We start from the raw sequence: 18290 nt of genomic DNA on the forward strand, positions 1-18290 counted from the left end.
ATCACACATACAGTACACACATGCACATATCCTTGCCTTCATGGGGTCCGTATTGACCAGAGGCTGGTTGTCAATGGCTCCAGGTCTTTGTGCTGCCAGCTGGGAGGGGAGTTGGCCATTGGCTCCAGAAAAACACTGATTGTTGTTGTCTGATATGTTGTGCTGACGGGCAAAACAGCTCTCTGTAGCAGAGGGAGCTACCTGGGGGCTCAGGGCTACTGGGACAGAAAGGATGAGAGTGAGTGACCAAGCCACAGCCACACACACACACACACACACACACACACACACACACACACACAGAGGGTAAAATGAAATCACGCATCAACACGAACAGATAGTGTTAAAATTCAGTCTGTTGTCAGGTTGGGATGTTTTAGTCAAAATTTGTGAGATTTGACTGGCATGAACAAATAAAAGCCAGTCATTGATAAAGGTTGGGTGAATACTATACAATAAATTCTCAAATAATAATTACTATGTACATAATGGACAGTTACCAAAAAGGCCTAACTTGAGGGCGGTGGTAATTTATTAATGTTTCTTCAGCACTAATCTTATGAGTGCAACAACAGTGATGTGATACTCATCAATGTGCTGCTCTGAGTTTCTTTTTTTATAATTTGGACATTATACTTGGAAATAAGCTTTTAAATGCATTAATGAATTAAAACAGCAGATGCATTTAAAGAGGCAACAGACAGCATCTTTTCCTAAATATATCATTATGAAAATAATGTGGGTTGCACAGGGCAGTGGCCACAGTAAAATCAGACTATCAGCATTTACATAGGCTACTTAGTGGCTTTGCAATCTTTGTATTAAGCTCCTGCCACCGGGGCAAAATTTTGCGGAAAAAAATCTGCTTTACGGCAGGAAATGCATCATGTATTGCGAAACTGGTCGGTCAGCCAGTCAGGGACTGGAGCTGATCCTTATGAGGAGTTGGGGATTAGATAGTTGAGTCACGAGCACAATGGCAGACGGACAAATGCTGGAGACAAGTGAAAAACGGCCTAGCGAAAGAAAACAAGCTCCTCTGTCTGAGGAGGCAAAGAAGAGGACAGTGATAAAAGAAGAGGAGAAACAAGAGTAAACTTCAGTCAAGCGTTCTTTCTAATGGATCAGTAAGTAACATGGCTAAATGTTAGCTAGACGAGAGAGGACTGTACTGTACTGGCTGCTAGTTAATTCCTAGCTGGCCAGCATCGCAAATCGCCGCCACCAGGCACCAGGTAGCGAGTGTTGGTCAGCTGACATCCTGTTGCCATTCTACGGCAGCCCTCGAACAGTGATACCCCCCTCCCTTCCTTCTGTTCTCTTCTCACGGAGGCAGCTATCGACGGACATCGCCCAGCTAAATTACTCCCAGCTATGAACACTGGACTTTTCACTGCAACAGCCTTAGACTTAGAAGCATCAAAATCAGTTAACGTTAGTCCACACAGCTCTCCCAAGCTGGCCTGGAGAGCAGGGAGATCATGTCGGTCACTGGCCATAAATGTGAGGGCAGCCTTCGCAGCTACTGGGCACCCAGTCTCTCCGACCGGGAGAAGTGGAGTAAAATCCTCTCCTCTGCTCCCGTTTGTCTGGTGAACACCTCTCCTCTGTCAATACACTCTGCCAGTAATTTAATAATATTGATGCCAGTTGTAACATTTGAATGTTTTAGTAGTAAGCCATGTTCTAAGCAGGATAATGTATAGTGAGCCGGTGACAGCTGAAAAATAACTCCGCTGTGCGTCGGGGTTCCATTCCCCTGTCGGGAGTTATTTTCCAACAGCCACTGGCTCACTATACATTATCCCTTACGTGTCTACTGTTGTTTGTACTGATACTGTACATATTGATATAATTTACTGTGAGTTGTTTGTACTGGTACTGTGCATTCTGGTATAATTACTTGCATTACTATTTGTTTTTTTCTTCAGATAAAGCTGATAATTGTTGCTTGGTTGTTACTCATTTATTTAGTAGAGTGTCCACACACCTTCTCATTCTACATATACAGAGAGGTATACTGGTGGCTTTACAGCCTACATTTTATTGATGATCTCTGATCCCCACGGTCAATATGCTCGTTGTGACAGTGCGAGCAACACCACTGACGCTAGGTGGCGCCAAGCTAAAAAAAATACCGAATCCTATCTGCTGCCTCTTTAAAGGGACAGTGCACCCAAAAATGAAAATTCAGCCATTATCTACTCACCCTCATGTCGAGGGGGACTCTGGTGAAGTTTTAGAGTCCTCACATCCCCTGCGGAGATCGGCGGGGGGAGCGGCTAGCACACCCAATGGCTGATGGCACCCCAGACTAATGTCCAAGAACACAAAATTGAAACCACAAAATATCTCCAACATGCTCATCCGTAGTGATCCAAGTGTCCTGCAGCCCCGACATAAAAAGTTGTTTCGAAAAACGTCATTTGAACTGTTTTTAGCCTCACTGTAGCCTGTAGCTCTGACTGCTTCTCTGTGCTCCGCGCTCATGTGTGCGCACCTGCGCGAGACCAGCGAAAGCAAGTGCTTTGCTTACCCGTGTTTACATTACGTGACACGTGCACCGCAAAGAGAGACAACAGTAACCACAGTAGCTAAAAGATAATTTGCACTACGGTCTTTTAGCAAAGGACAGCCCAACATGTCTGAAGACTTTGAAACTGAGGAGGAACAGCATTTCTTTGTTGAGCCGTATTTGTTTGACCCCGAATATACGGACGCGGAACTCAAGCTACTGGACGAAGCAGCTGCCGCAGCTCATGAGCCTAACCCTCAGCCAGCCGCAGAATACCAGAGTTGAGCACTGAGAACCTGGTGGTGTAGTTGTTTCAAATGCAAAGCAGTGCCAATGGATGAGGGAAGTCTTTGCTGTTCAGACTAGGAATGGGCGATGCCTGCACTTGAGAATCTGGACATCAGTACTGACGAGACTGCTGCTCTTCAGAGACCGTGCATCACCAATCACCCTGAGTTTCCAGCGCTACTGACCTGTGGTGTTCTGGAGACATTTTTTTACTTCCCCAAGATCAACTGGAAGAAAAGGCAGAGGCCTGCAGGACCAGATGGCAGGATTTCAAAGGAGTAAGTCATTCATTTCTACTGTAGTTCTACACGTGAGCGTGGAGCACAGAGAAGCAGTCAGAGCTACAGGCTACAATGAGGCTAAAAACAGAGTTCATATGACGTTTCTCGAAACAACTTTTTATGTCGGGGCTTCAGGACACTTGGATCACTACAGATGAGCATGTTGGAGATATTTAGTGGTTTCAATTTTGTGTTCTTGGACGTTAGTCTGGGGTGCCATCAACCATTAGGTGTGCTAGCTGCTCCCCCCGCCGATCTCCGCAAGGGATGTGAGGACTCTAAAACTTAACAGGAGCCTCCCTCGGCATGAGGGTGAGTAAAAAATGGCTGAATTTTCATTTTTGGGTGCACTATTCCTTTAAGATGTACAGTACATCAGCAGCAGTCAGAAATATTTTTGTATTTTTGTTTTATATGCTGTCTACTGTTGTGTGAAATACGTTGACTGACCAGTCTCTGTGGCCTCCGAGGCGCTGGACACAGCATCAGGTGACCTCTCCTCAGTGGGGCTGACTGGGCTGAAGGTTCCCAGTCCTCCCAGTCTGTCTGGTGGGGTGGGCTCTATAGTGGCTGTGGCCATCGGAGTTCTCAATGAGCTCAGGATGGACGGCTGCTCCACCACGATGCCCTTATGCTCCTGGACAGGGAGACAACAGCAGGGACTGTCTTGTCATTGTTTAAAGTGATATCTGTAATAAATGTGGTGTTTGCTTTCTTCACAGCCACTGCTTCTGTCACAGTGTGATGTTATATGGCAAGATGCAGAAAACCTGGTCTCATAAACAGATATGTTTGTATTATTCAAGTCTGCAGCAATGGCACTTCAAATGCGGTATAAACATAGACTGTATAACATAATGGACGTAGCTACCGTAATGTCACACAGTGGTTTGTGGACTCTCATTTTGAAGACTTGTGTTCCTCATTTCAGCTGTCACTATCTTGGTTTTTCAGAGCCAGGAGTGACCATATTTGGATGAGATGCTGGAACTATATAGCCTGGTAAGACCATCCTGAGGTCAACATTCTGCTTTGCTCTCTGTATCAGTCTGGACTCGGCGCTGCCTCAGACACTTTCATTGGGTGGGAGTTCTCGCCTTGACGTCTTCTTCATCACCAGCCGAGCCAGTTGATAAATCAAGCTTTTGCTTAATCCAGTCAGAGGAAAGGCAAAAACGTCTTTTCCTCTGAGAAACTCAGCGATTGCATACTCTTGTTCTTGTTTAATCGTTGTTATTGACTCTATTTCTGCAATAACTCACTTATTGCTGTGTTTACTCTACTAATGTTAGAGTAAGCATTTACTGCTTCAGGAGCTGCTATTACCATCCTGCAAACTGCGTCCTGACATTTTACGTCATCAGCTACAATGCAGTCCCTGATTGCCTCCTTAGGCTGTGGCCCTGATCAGACTTTAATTTCGTGTTTGGCGCAGCACCAAGTCCAGACTGATACAGCGAGCAAAACAGAATGTTGAGCTCATGTCATCAGGATGGTCTTACCAGGCTGTGAAATGTAGAGGAGCAAGGGGTGGATCTGACTCAGACTGGAGTGACACTTCCCTTAAATATGCACAAGTCTAAACCTTAATAAAATGTAAACAGGTGAGTTATATAAATATTCACCCCCGTACAGTTGTTATGAATGTTGAAATTAGCTATAGAGACCGAGACTAATTTTTGTAACAAACATATTTATTTCTGTATTTATATATATTTATACATTTATTTATAAATTTATTTCTGCTGTAAAGTTGGGCATTTTAAAATGGGGGTCTACGGGGATTTCCTCTGTTTTGGAGTCAGCCTCAAGTGGTCATTTGATAATCTGCAATTGTTGGCACTTCCGCACTGGATTAAACTTTCAGCCTCAGAAGTTGCCGCTTGGGCATTATTGAAATATAACACTGACATCTGTGAACAGAAAAGTGGGACACACCATTAAAAAAAGTTGATAAAACTACGAAAATAGACCAGTGCCACACTCGACCCAGAAACAACCTCCGAACAGTCCAGTATACATAAATCTGACATATCAGTAAGACAAAATATGTAAACTACATATTGTGTCAAGAAGTAGCCAACAAGTGAGCCATCTCACTTCCTTCTTAGTTGTGTTGAATTACACCTGTGCAGCAGCAATCGGTACTGATCAGAATGTATAAATCGGTATGTTAACTGCTCTTGGCAACAGATGCCGCTAACCACTTTGTGTGGACTGATAAATGATGTCTTGTCAGTCATTACAGATCGGTTAGCACAAAATAACACATCCTCCCGAACAGTCAATGGCTAACATGTACACAATGCCAGACAAAGAAAACAAAATGTCAATTCAGTCTGAATATTAGGCTAGGAAATCTATAGCCTATATCTCTAGTAGTAGTGGTAGACAGTAAGTTTGTCACAAACCTGTCAAATATCATGTACCTGAGTTAGATACTTTAAGACTTGTTTTCAAATTTCTTTATTAAGTTCTAGCTATAAAAAGACCAATACATTTTTTATTTTACAAAGTTGTAATTAGAGACTAAGTACTCCTGAATTGTCCTTTACAACAATGCACTGCATGTTAGGCAACACTAGCTATGATGTTGTTAAGTACAGTGCCTGATCAAAAGGCTTGTTGTGTTAATATAAATGCACATCTAGATCAACACATTTTGTCTTCTTTAACCTAACTCACATATTTAACGTAGTCCTTCCACTGCTGCCACCACAGCATGGAGATGAGGAACCAGTTCTGACCCTGCTGCAGCCCATGTCTGCTCTCCCTTTCTAACCAACCCCTGCACACAAACAGAGAGAAAAGCACAAAGACAATGGAAAACACTGATTGGGTCCAACAGCATATTCCTCAAAGTAGTATACAATCACACAACAGATGAAGAGGACAGGTATGCACCTGATGATTTGTCCCTCCTCGTCAGGAGTACCAGGTCTCAGGCCGAGGACTATGTGGCAGACCTGGACCAAGACACAAAACAACACACAAACATGTACAAAAAAGCATGATGATTAGGACTGCATTTCAATTTCAATACAAGTTCTACAACTACTGCACAGAATGTAAGTGAACTGACCTGGAAAAGCAGGTTTAAGAACTCATTGGCTAAAGAACTCTTCACACTCCAGATCTGGTAGTCTTCCAGGGTCAGGTGACCCAGCTGGTGAGGAGTCAAAAACACAATGGACAGCACACTCAGATTCACTATTCCTAAATATACACTGCTTTGAGACCTTAAAAGGGTGGAAGAAAATGTATTCATCTGCAATGTTGCTGTGGGTGAGACTAGTTGAGGGGTAAGACAAGACACCAGGTGACTAGAATGTTGCTATCAGTGTACAGGGCAGCTCACAGTGACAGTCAGTGGGACTATATGAAGTGTGTGTGAAGCAGGTTGAAGCTGTAATTGAGTATAAAGTGGTGCTGACATCACTGATTCTGCCAACAAGAGTTGTGTCTCACCTTTGTTGTGTCATGCATTGTCAGGATGTCCTCTACTATGTCTGACACGCTACTATGCAGCTCCTGCAAGATAACAAAAATATATCAACATGCAACGATCAATTTATCCTATGTTAAAGCTGTGAAAAAGATCACAACACTCCTGGGTGTGAAAATGTAGAATTAGTAAGAATATATTAGCAAGATTCTTAATCAGTCTGTCTGTTTGCAATGCCATCAATACCATAGCAATTAGGGGTGGGGGTAAAAATTAATACAGTATACTATCACGATATTTTGCATGCCGATATTGTATTGATAAACGGACTCCATGTATCGATCTTTTATTATACACATTATTGATTATTGCAAATACACATTATAATACAACTTTTGGTTCTAGAATAATACAATCCATTGCTTTTTCGGTCCACTAGATGGTGCTGATGTTTTATTTCCTGGTGAGGTCAGCAGAAGTCTCAGTCAGCAGCATTTGGCAGGAAGTTCATCAAAACAAACATGGACACACCAGAGAAAAGAATCAGAAATGCACCTTCGGGGCGCTAGAGAGTGAATAATGGAGTAAGATGTCTTTTGCTGAGTTCCTGCACAACTTTTCCCTTTAAAAAAAAACCAAACAAACAAACAAAAAAAAACGCTGATCTACAAACGAAAAGGTTAATTCATTTCACTAGCGCTCCTACAAAGCTGCAGTGCGGGTTTTACACACAGTAATGGAAGGTATTCTCAGGAAATATAAGAACAGTAGACCATCTAACACCAGGCCCACTGCCTCCTCCGGGCAGAGTTCAAGTGCTAACCGGGACCGTGTGCTCAACCCTTCCCTTACGGACTCTGAAGAAATGGGTACAGAAGATCAATAGTCCCAGATCCTTTCAACTTTAAAAGAGGACATTTTTGCTGTCATAAGAGCCAAATTGAAAAACTTTCTTACTGAAGATTTCAACTATCTTAAGACGAGCTCCAGGCAGTCATGGAGTTAGCAAACATGGTGCGAGCTCAAAATGAGCTCGACCAAATTGCAAACTACTGTAACCACCTTGACAAAAGAGCTGAAGGAGCTGAAAGACAAATGTGAGGATATGGAAGGGACATTCTCGTGGATCGGTCACATCGGGGCCTAACACCTAAGAACCCCAACAGAATGCCATACATAATTGTGGCTAAATTACATTACTACCAAGATTGTGTGTAAGTGCTGTGCTGGGCTCAAAGTCAGGCTATGCTAACATTCAGAGGAAAGCAAATCGCGTTCTTCCCCGATTACACTATACCACAGTGGCTAACACACGAGCTGCATTCACAGACGGCAGGAAACTACTACAAGAGCAGATAGGTGTCCGCTATGGGATATTATTCCCTGCCTGACTTCATATCAGTCACAACGGGACGGACAAAGAATTCCTGGACCCAAGCGAAGCCATGGCTTACATTACGAAACACATCATTACAACAACAGAGGATGGGACACAATAAGCAAAACTGTAACATTTCCAAAGCATTTACTTTCCATCCTCACTATTGATAAGACTTACCTTAAAGGGTTAAAGGGTGAATTTGACAAGATGTACTTTATGTTAAGACAAAAAGGCAATACCAGCAATATTTTAGCTTGCTTCACTATTTTTTTTTTCTTTCAAGTCAATTCTAAGTTTCAAATTACAATTCTGCTCCCTTTTTTTTTTTTTTTTAGCAAATTCTTTTCTAAACTGCCAACCATGACAACACATCACTTTATTCTAGGAGGAGACTTTAATTGTGTTTTCTCGCCTGTTTTAGACTGCAGCTCTCCTAAGAAGGTTTCTACTTCCAAATCAGCACAATCAATTTAACATTTTCTCAAAACATAAGGTATAGTTAATATATGGAGGTTCACAACCCTACTACTCCTACTACTTATTCATTCTTCTCTGCAGTACACAACTCCTATTCACGAATAGATTGTTTTTTGTGGATACAAATCTCCTCTTGTCAATAGTGGAATGTAACCAGGAAGCCATAGTTGTATCTGATTATAACCCACTGACTCTAACGTTATGTATCCCTACTACACAGTCCAGCTATCATTCTTGGGAAATAGAGTCTTTTTGGGTACTAATCAAACACCAGGAATATCCCAATCAATAATGTGGGAAGCGCTAAAGGCATATTAAAGAAACCAAATAATTTCATTTTGTGCACACCAGAGAGAGTGAAAAACGAACATCTTAAAAAAGATCAGATCAGATATTGGAGTTGGATTTGTTACATAGTCAGACGCCCTCTTCAATAACACTGAAAACACTGATTTTACAAGCAGAATAGCATCTTTTAGCAGCCCAACAAGCTGAATATCTGACATCTAAATTACAGTGTAACTTGTGAGCATGGGGAGAAGGCAGGGAAGCTCCTGTCCCACCAGTTGCTCCAGAGAACAGCTGCTCATGCTATCCCTGAAATACGTTATGAACAAGCCCTAAAACATACAGATAATACAAAAATGTATTCATGTTTCTACAGGTTTTATCAGTCACTGTATTCCACAAATCAATCTACTAATCCAACAGCCTTGGAGGATTTTTTTAAGAAACTGAATGTTTCATCAATCGATCTGGAAATGGTGACTGAACTGGAAAGGATAATAACCACTTTGGAGATAGACTGTGCAATTAAGAGCATGCAGACCAGGAAATCTTCAAGCCTTGAAGGATATCCTGCCAAATTTTTCAAAACATTATCCACCCAGCTCTCTCCATGACTACTATCTGTTTTTGAAGAGTCTTTCGTATCCCACTCCCTCCCCTCCTCTATGTTTCAGGCTGTCATTTCATTAATATTGAAAAAAGATAAAGAGCCCCTTGAATGTGACTCCTCCTGCCCAATTTCAATTTTAAATAGGGATGCAAAAATCCTCACAAAGGTTCTCACCCTACAAATGGAGAAGACCCTACCACTAATCATTTCACCTGATCAGACAGGTTTGTTAAAAGGTCAGGACTCCTTCTTCAACATCAGGCAACTTGTAGACATTCTCTATAATCGCTCTTCAGCCAGTACTCAGGAGATGATTAGAGATGACTTTCTGTTTTACACTTTACAACGGTTTGGCTTCGGCCCTAAATTTATATAATGGTGTTACGTGCCTGTGTGTTTGGGCACGCCCTTTGTTTTGTGTTTTTCCCTGTCTTTTTCAGCATGCAGCTGATCTCCATCATGCGTCATCACCAAGTGTATAAATGAATGGAGGAGGAGTAGTGTTGGTGCTAGTGGGCCAAGAGGCTGTGACAGAGTTGTGTCATTTAGACGTGGGTAACAAGTGAGCGTTTTGGCTTAGTGCTGTGATATTTTGGTTGGCTGTGTTTAATCTGTTCTTTTTTTGTGTTTCCCTGCTATAGGCGATCCAGTTCTGTTTTGGAGCTCGTTTTTCGCTGGTGGTCCTTTTTTTCCTGTTTTTTTTTTTTTTTGTTTTAAATAAACTTCCTTTAAACTGGCTATTCCCCTCTTTGTCGTAGCAGTTATCGTCCAATTTCCTTGCTCTGTGTGGATGCTAAGATACTGACCAAGATGTTAGCTAACCATTAAGAAGCTGTTCTGCAAAATATCATCTGTGTTGATCAAACAGGCTTTGTGCAAAGTAGACATTCCTTTCATAACATCAGAAGAGTTTTCGATATATTATACTCTTCATCCACTTGTGCTATTCCAGAGTTGATAATATCAATGGATGCTGAAAAGGCGTTTGATCGCTTTTATTTATCTCAGATCCTGACAGATCCCTTCCAGTTGTCACAACTATTGTGACGGAATTCAGTCGAATTTCAGGATATAAACTAAACTTTATTAAGAGTGACCTTATGCCAGTCAACAGTGCAGCTAAAAGTTACTCTTTTACAACACTGCCCTTTAAAATTGCGTCCGAGTCTTTTAGGTACCTAGGTGTCTGTGTAACTAAACATCACTCCAACTTATTTAGACACAATTTTACTCCGTTACTTAATCGAATAACTGATGATTTTGATCGCTGGTCTACTTTATCACCGTCATTAGCAGAGCGAATAAACTGTATATTAATGTATGTACTTCCCAAGTTTCTCCATTTTCTTCAGTGCATACCGGTTTTTATTCCAAAACGTTTCTTTCAGTCACTTGACAGTATTGTCTCACGCTTTATATGGAATAAAAATAATCCCAGAATCCGGAAAAGTATAATACAAAAATCCAAGGATATGGGGGGACTAACTCTTCCAAATTTTTCATTTTATTACTGGGCGGCTAACATTCGTACTCTGTTACACTGGCAGTCAATTAACACTCAGCCTCTGCCGTGGTTACAGATAGAGGAAGCTTCATGTGACTTTCCATTAAAATCTCTGCTTGGTCTGCCTTCAACTCTGTCGCCTCTGAAACATTCTACTAATTGTAGTGAAAAATAGTCTAAAAATTTGTACTCAATTCAAATGTCAATTTGAACTTCAAACGCTCTCGCCAAAAGACTTTGGACGATTATGGGATTAGATCCTTTAAAGACCTGAATATTGACAGGATATTTGCCTCATTTAGCCAATTAGTTTGCAAGTTTAACTTGCCCCAAACCCATTTTTTAAAATTCCTACAGATCCGTAACTTCTCACAGAAAGGTTTTTCTGGATTTCCTACCGTGCCACCATCTGATCTGCTAGACTCCATTTTCAATATTAATCCTCATCAAAGAGGCAGCTTTTCCAACATCTATAATATTCTCTTAAGTTCTCAAAAAGCAACTACTGATCGATTAAGAGTAGCTTGGTCAGAAGAAATTGGAGTCACAGTAGAACCTGATCTATGGATATCAGTACTAAAATGCACTCATACATCGTCTATCTGTGCGCGACATGCGGTATTACAATGCAAGGTGGTTCACAGAGCCCATTGGTGCAAAACCAAATTGGCACATTTCACTCCCAGTTTGGACCCTAAATGTGATAAACGCCATTTAGAACCAGCCAATCTCACTCATATGTTTTGGACGTGTCCCACTCTTATCTCATTTTGGAACTCAATATCTGACTCACTTTATGCCATTACATTAGTCAGAATACACCCATCACCTTTAATAGGTCTTTTTGGTGTACTGCCCGCTGGTCTTCTATTGCCCTCTTATTTTGCTGATTTAATAGCTTTTCTCACCTTACTTGCAAGATGAATTATTTTAATGCACTGGAAGAAACCCTACTCTCCATCGCACACACATTGGATCAGAGACATGCTCTGCTTCATGAAACTGGAAAAAATTAAATATTCTACCCTAGGAGTTGATTTGAAATTTGAGAAAATCTGGCACTCTGTCTTGGATCATGATAAGATGGCAACCGGCAGGTGTGGTGCGTTGATGGCCTGTCTTTTATATGTGACCTTTTTAGAGTTTTTAGGACACAGGTACTTTGTATCTTTTAACTGCTTCAGTCCTTCAACTGGTGGCAACTTAACTCATCAAGCTGACTTAACAAATGGGCTTTTCATCAAACCTCTTTTTGGTTTTGGCAAGCATGCTTTCTTCAGAGCCTTCAGGTCACCTGGCTCAACTCGTCCATCTAACGCCAGATCAGCTGATGGCAAATGCCAGATCGACAGCGGGGGATTATTAATAACTATCTGCCTGCTTTTATCTGGGGACATCCACCAGTGTCCGGGTCCTTCCTCCAGCCAACAGCTACCTTTAACAGCTATCGCGGATCTGCGGGATCTGCATGATCAAGGCTCTCCCAACTCTCAGATTTTACTGGACACTTTCCCTACGCCTTCTCTTGCTGCTGACGCTGTCAGCGTGGATGCACTCAGTGTCAGCGGTGCTACTGGGTTAGCCACGCCGAGTAGCGCGGATTCCCAGCTGACAGGGGGAAGCTCTGCCAGCCTGTCCAGGCCTCCGGCTACAGCTGATCTGCCAGAGTGTGGCAGTGGATTACCTATCGCTTCTGGAGTTGGTGAGCCTGCTGTGACTGCACAAGGCCCGGAGTGTTGTTCTCTAGTTGATCGGGATTACAAGTCAGTTTTCGGCAAGAAGGGTCTTCATTTTATGCACCTTAACGTGAGGAGTCTTCTGCCCAAGACAGATGAATTCAGACAGCTTGTGCATCATTCGGAGGTAGGAGTTATCTGTTTTAAGTTGGCTGGACTCTACTGTCAGTGACTCTGAAATTGCTATTTATAACTACAGCATTGTTAGGAAAGACCGAAACTGACAAGGGGACGGGATATGCGTGTTCGTGCGCTCAGACATTGCTTTTAATGTTAGAGATGATTTAATGGGTGATTTGGAGATAATTTGATTAGACATTTGTTTACACAAAACGAAGCCCATCCTTTTAGCGGCTTGCTACAGGCCCCCGCACCAGTCAACTTTTTATGAGTCTTTGGATCTGCTGCTTTCTAATCACACTGACTCTGTGAGCAGGGATCTCATTCTAATTGGGGACTTGAACACTAATGTCTCCAATGCTGCTCACCCCTCTGTTAAAGCGCTGATGAACTTGAGCTCGTCCTTTGGGTTAAAACAGCTGATTAAACAACCGACCAGAGTCTGTGAATCATCCGAGAGCATTATTGACCTTATTTTAGTATCTGACAGTGTTTTAATTTCTCAGAGTGGATCTACTGCTTATGGTATCAGTGATCATTACATTATTTTCTGTACCAGAAAAATGGGGAAAATTACTTTTAATTCTCACAAATCTGTGTTAGCCAGGTCCTTCAGGAAATACTCTGCTGATGGTTTTAAAGAGCTTATTACAGCTTTGGACTGGTCTCCTGTATTGTCTTGCATGTGTGTTGATAAAGCGTGGGAGGTTTTTAAGTTCAAGTTCCTCCAGGCTATCAATTCTGTTGCTCCCCTCAGGAAAGTTAGGGTTAAGCAGCGGTCCAGTCCTTGGTTTGACAGTGACATTCAGGTATCTATTAAAGCCAGGGATAAAGCCCTTCAAAATACCATTGGTCAAAAGCCCTGGAGGATTTTATCTTGTTTAAGGAATTGAGGAATGAAACGCAGGGGCTTATTAGGAAGGCTAAAAAGGACCATTACAAAGCTAAAATCTCAGACAATATGAACAACCCAAAGAAACTATGGAAATCCTTTAAGGAATTGGGGTCCGGTAATTCAAACAACAATAAAGCTACTAACATCGGGCTTAATATAAATAATGAGCTGGTTTTTAATAAACATCAGGTGGCCAATTATTTTAATAACTATTTTACATCTGTAGCCAAAAAACTGGTTCTTAAATTACCCCCTCTTCCTGGCTTATTTGGGATTGATCGAGTTAAGTCTTTTTATGCCAGCTTAAGAGTTTCTAAAAATTCCTTCTCTTTAAAAAGGGTCACAGTGGAGGTGATTGCAAAGAGACTTTCTGAACTTAAATGCTCTAAGGCAACTGGTCTTGACGGGATATCTCCTCTTTTTCTGAGAGATGTTGCATTCCTTATAGCCCCCTGCATCTCACACATTTTTAATCTTTCTGTTGATTTGGGTGTGTTCCCAAATGACCCGAAGATGGCCAAGGTTATTCCCCTTCACAAAAAAGGGAGCACTAGTGACCAGGGAACTATAGGCCGTCTCAATTTTGAGTGCAATTTCAAAAATTTTTGAAAAGGAAGTCAATGAGCAGCTCTCTGACTACCTGTGCAGGAACAACCTCTTATACAGATTTCAGTCAGGTTTTCGAAAATCTTACTCTGCTGACACCTGTTTACTTAACCGACCACTTAAGAAAAGAAGTTGATAATAAGAATCTGTGTGGTATGGTGCTACTGGACCTCCAAAAGGCATTTGATACTGTCAATCATTTCAGACTGATCAGTAAGCTTGAGGCCTTAGGTGTATCCACCTCTTCCTGCTGTTGGTTTTTGTCTTACTTGTCTGAGTGTTAAGCGTTAAGAGTTTGTGTAAACGGTGTCTTTTCAGATGCTCTGCCTGTCGAGTGTGGTGTGCCTCAGGACAGCATTCTGGGCCCTCTTTGGTTTTTGGTGTACATTAATGATATGAAGGATGTGTGTTCATGTGATTTATTTTTGTATGCCGATGACTCGGCACTCCTTGTCTCCCACAAGGAACAAGATTCCTTGGAGAGAATTTTGAGTGCTGAGCTGTCAAAGGTTAATTCATAGCTCATTGATAACATGTTGTCTTTGCACCTAGGTAAGACCGAGGCTATTCTTTTTGGTTCCAAACACAGGTTGAGTAAGTCCTCAGATGTCAAGGTCACACTAAATGGTGAGACTGTATCTGCTACCTCATCTGTCAAGTACCTCAGCTGTATTCTTGAAAGCAGTTTGGATGGTAACATTATGGCTTCCAAAGTTCTTGGCAAGGTTTCTGGACTCACTAAATTTTTAGCAAAAATCTCCAGATTGCTTGACAGGGAGTCAATGTTAGTTTTAGCTAACTCTTTAATTTTAAGTCATTTTGATTTTGCCAGTACCTCTTGGTTTGAGAGTTTAACTAAACTTCTCAAAGGCAAGCTCCAGGCTGCCCAAAACAGGCTTACGAGGGTGATTTTAGGTCTGGGCCCCCGGTCACACATAGGAAGGAGCCATTTTAAAGAACTCAACTGGCTTCCAGTTGAAGCGAGAGTCACTTTATCTAGGCTGTGTATGGTACATAAGATCATTTATGGTGCTGTCCCTGCTTTTTTAATAAATTATTTTCAACATGTTAGGGAAGTACACAGTATCTCTACAAGAGCCAGTGTTGCTGATGTGCGCTTATATAAGTTTAACTCTCTTATCGGTAAGGGGTCCTTTTCTTACATTGGGGCTTTTCAATGGAACGGCTTGGATTTGGTTATTAAATTAGCCTTCAATTTAAGACGGTTCAAATTTCTTACAAAAGCCTGGCTTTTGGAAAAGGTTCCTATGTGAAAATTGCCTCAGCTCTTGGAGACGTATCTGTCTCAAATATGATTGTTCCCTTCGTTTCTTTATTGTGACATAGTTGTGTATGTTTTTGTATGGTTTTATTGATGGAGCTTTAACCACCGCACATGTGGGTTGCCACCTGTGTTAGCCAACGTGCATGGGTAATATGTACTCTTGTGTTTTATGCAATCTAATAAAACTAAACATGTAGTATCGCTTCAGCTTCAGTTGGACTCCACCCTCGATGACTGAATTGCCTCCTGCGCCCTATTTATTTGTTTATTTATTTAACTTATAATTTTCTTTTGGATTAGATCGAGTTGTTAAGATTCTACCTATTCTATCACAGAAGAAAAAACAGAGACTGCCAAGGAGAAACCTATGAAATGCTTTTTTTTTCTCTGACTCTTCTCCTTCTCGGATCCTGACTCTCCACTACACAGCCATATAGACTGTATATAAGGGTGTAATTCACCAAATTTGTTTTCTCTCTTCAGACCCTGCATTGTTTTGTTTGTTTTTGTTTATTTGTTTTTTTTACATGAACAGGTAGACCGATTATAATGGCTACTGCTGAGCAGAAACTTATCAAATGTTGTTTGTCTTTTTTTTTTTCTTTTTCTTTTTTTACCAATCCAAATGTTTATCTTGAGTTTTACATGTTTGAAAAATGGAAAAACTGAGACTATCTTAAATAAATCATATAGAAAAAAAACCTTGCTATTCGTTTGGCTTGCCTTTTTCTTTTTTTTTCTATTTCATTGCGTTACTCCCCCATCCCCTAGACCTCTGGCGGGGACGTAACACATGAATTAAGATCCTTAATTCATTCCCGGTCACTGCAGTGCGCACTTATAGTAACACATCGCCCTATTTTGAGTTACAACGCGGTACTGGGCAGAGACGTCCTTTATGCCCACTTTTTTTTTGCCATGGCAATTGAGCCACTTGCCATAGCTCTGAGAATGTCCACAGATATCAGGAGGATTAAAAGATAATAAAGTGTCATTGTATGCTGATGACATGTTACTTTATATATCCGATCCATCTGCTAGTTTTCCATACTTATTAGAACTGCTTAATGAATTTGGTCAGTTATCCGGTTATAAAGTCAATTTTCAGAAAAGCAAATTAATGCCAATTGGGACTCCAAACCCGGATACCTCTCTTTGTTCAATCCCCTTTAAATCAGCCCTTAAAAAAATAGATATCTTGGGATTTGGATTACATGTGATTATTAAGATCTACATAAAGCCAATTATAAACCACTTTTGTCACATAGGAAGCAGGACTTTGACTGTTGGGACTCCTTATCTCTCTCTCTTGGAGGAAGAATGAACTCAGTCAAGATGATTTCTTTTACCTTAACTCCTCTGTATTTTTCAGAGTCTGACAAGATTTCTTACAAAATCTCTTTTCAGCAATTTAAACAGTCAAATTTCAACCTTCATTTAGAAAAGAAACTACCCAGAAGAATACTATTAAGACCTTGTAAAACACGGGGCATCTCACTTCCAAATTTTTTATACTATTATTGGTCAGCTAACATTAGAGCAATATTGTATTTGTTAGAAAAAGACACTACTGCTAGCTGGGTAATAATGGAGACAGCATCAATACCATGTGCTAAATTACTACTATCACAGTCTTTGTCTAACAATAAATCCAGTTGTAAAGTATACTGTTAAGATGTTTTATCAGTGCAGACATCACTTCAGACTACAGACCCTTTACTTGCTGCACCAGTGACAAAGAACCTAATGTTTACTCTGTCCACAATAGGTGCAGCATTTGATACTTGGTCAAACGATGGAATCACCTCACGATGTGATCTCAGACATCCCCTGAGCACACTTTTACAGGTGCTGGCAGCTCAAGCTTTGTGACTTTTTATTTTGGTTGTTTCCCTTCCTGCCCTTACCCATCCCTATTAGATTATGTTTTTGAATATATAGATAAAAAACAGTCTATATGTCAAATTTACAAATTACTCAATACTCATAATCTTGCAGCCTTGAACTCTTTAAAACAGAGACGGGAGGAGGACACTGGAGAACAGATATCAGACGAGGTGTGGCATAAAGCTATTCAAAAATGTATTCATCTTCTATTTGTCTGAGACACATTGTTGTTCAATTCAAGACTGTACACTGACTCCACTGGTCCAGATCTCAGTTGGTTAAGATTAGCAGTGATACTGATCCTATGTGCAACAGGTGTAAACAGTCTTCAGCCACTTCATGTCACGTTCTGGTCATGTCCGAAATTATGTCATTCCTCGGATTTAATATTTAAAACTTTTTCAACAATGTTTAGACGGCTGGGTCATGGCAATATTTGGAGCAATTCCTCTAGATGTTAAGTTATGTAGAGCCCGAACGTACATTATCTTTTTTCTGCTCACTTCTGGTCAAAGGGCTCATCCTGTTTAAATGGGAGAAGTCGTCCCCTCCAACATATGGACAATGGATTTAGGATGTTATGTATCATTTACAATTGGAGAAAATCTGTTGTTTTATTGAAGGATCAACTGCACACGTCTTTGCCCCCTGGCAACCTTTTTTTATTTTTGTAGCAAACATGGAAGCTGAAAAATTGTAATTAAACATGCTATACTCCCCTACTTATGTAACACAAGTCAATTAATTTGTTGTCATTTTTCCTTTTTTTATTTTCCCTTTTTTAAAATTCTTTTTCATTTATTCATTTCTTTTTTGTTCTTGTCTATTGGATTTTCTTTCACTGGTCTGGCTTTCTCTGTTCCTGGGTTGGTGGGTGGATGGGGTTGTCTTTTTGTCCTTGTTGGTTCTATGTTTGTTTGTTGATGCTCTGTGCAACTTTATTGAATTATTAATAAAAAATACCTTGTTTAA

The 18290-nt window shown here is 40.9% G+C and overlaps 1 protein-coding gene across 8 annotated transcripts in view; it reads right to left on the minus strand.

The window, feature by feature from the left end:
- Positions 1 to 18290, minus strand: part of usp32 (ubiquitin specific peptidase 32) — a 266626-nt gene that overhangs the window by 117882 nt on the left and 130454 nt on the right. For 7 of the 8 annotated variants that reach the window (XR_007449395.1, XR_007449394.1, XR_007449392.1 and 4 more), the window contains exons 9-14: positions 6553 to 6615; positions 6167 to 6250; positions 5989 to 6050; positions 5770 to 5872; positions 3535 to 3721; positions 37 to 218 (exon numbers count right to left, since the gene is read on the minus strand). Coding sequence is in view for 1 of the 8 variants with exons in the window: in XM_049576738.1 (XP_049432695.1) it covers positions 37 to 218; positions 3535 to 3721; positions 5770 to 5872; positions 5989 to 6050; positions 6167 to 6250; positions 6553 to 6615 (681 nt within the window). In the remaining 7 variants the exon portion in view is untranslated. The remainder of the gene's footprint in view (positions 1 to 36; positions 219 to 3534; positions 3722 to 5769; positions 5873 to 5988; positions 6051 to 6166; positions 6251 to 6552; positions 6616 to 18290) is intronic. The other variant, XR_007449393.1, reaches the window with a different exon arrangement.

The sequence above is a fragment of the Epinephelus fuscoguttatus genome, linkage group LG5, assembly GCF_011397635.1.
Source record: "Epinephelus fuscoguttatus linkage group LG5, E.fuscoguttatus.final_Chr_v1".
NCBI classification, from domain to species: domain Eukaryota; kingdom Metazoa; phylum Chordata; class Actinopteri; order Perciformes; family Serranidae; genus Epinephelus; species Epinephelus fuscoguttatus.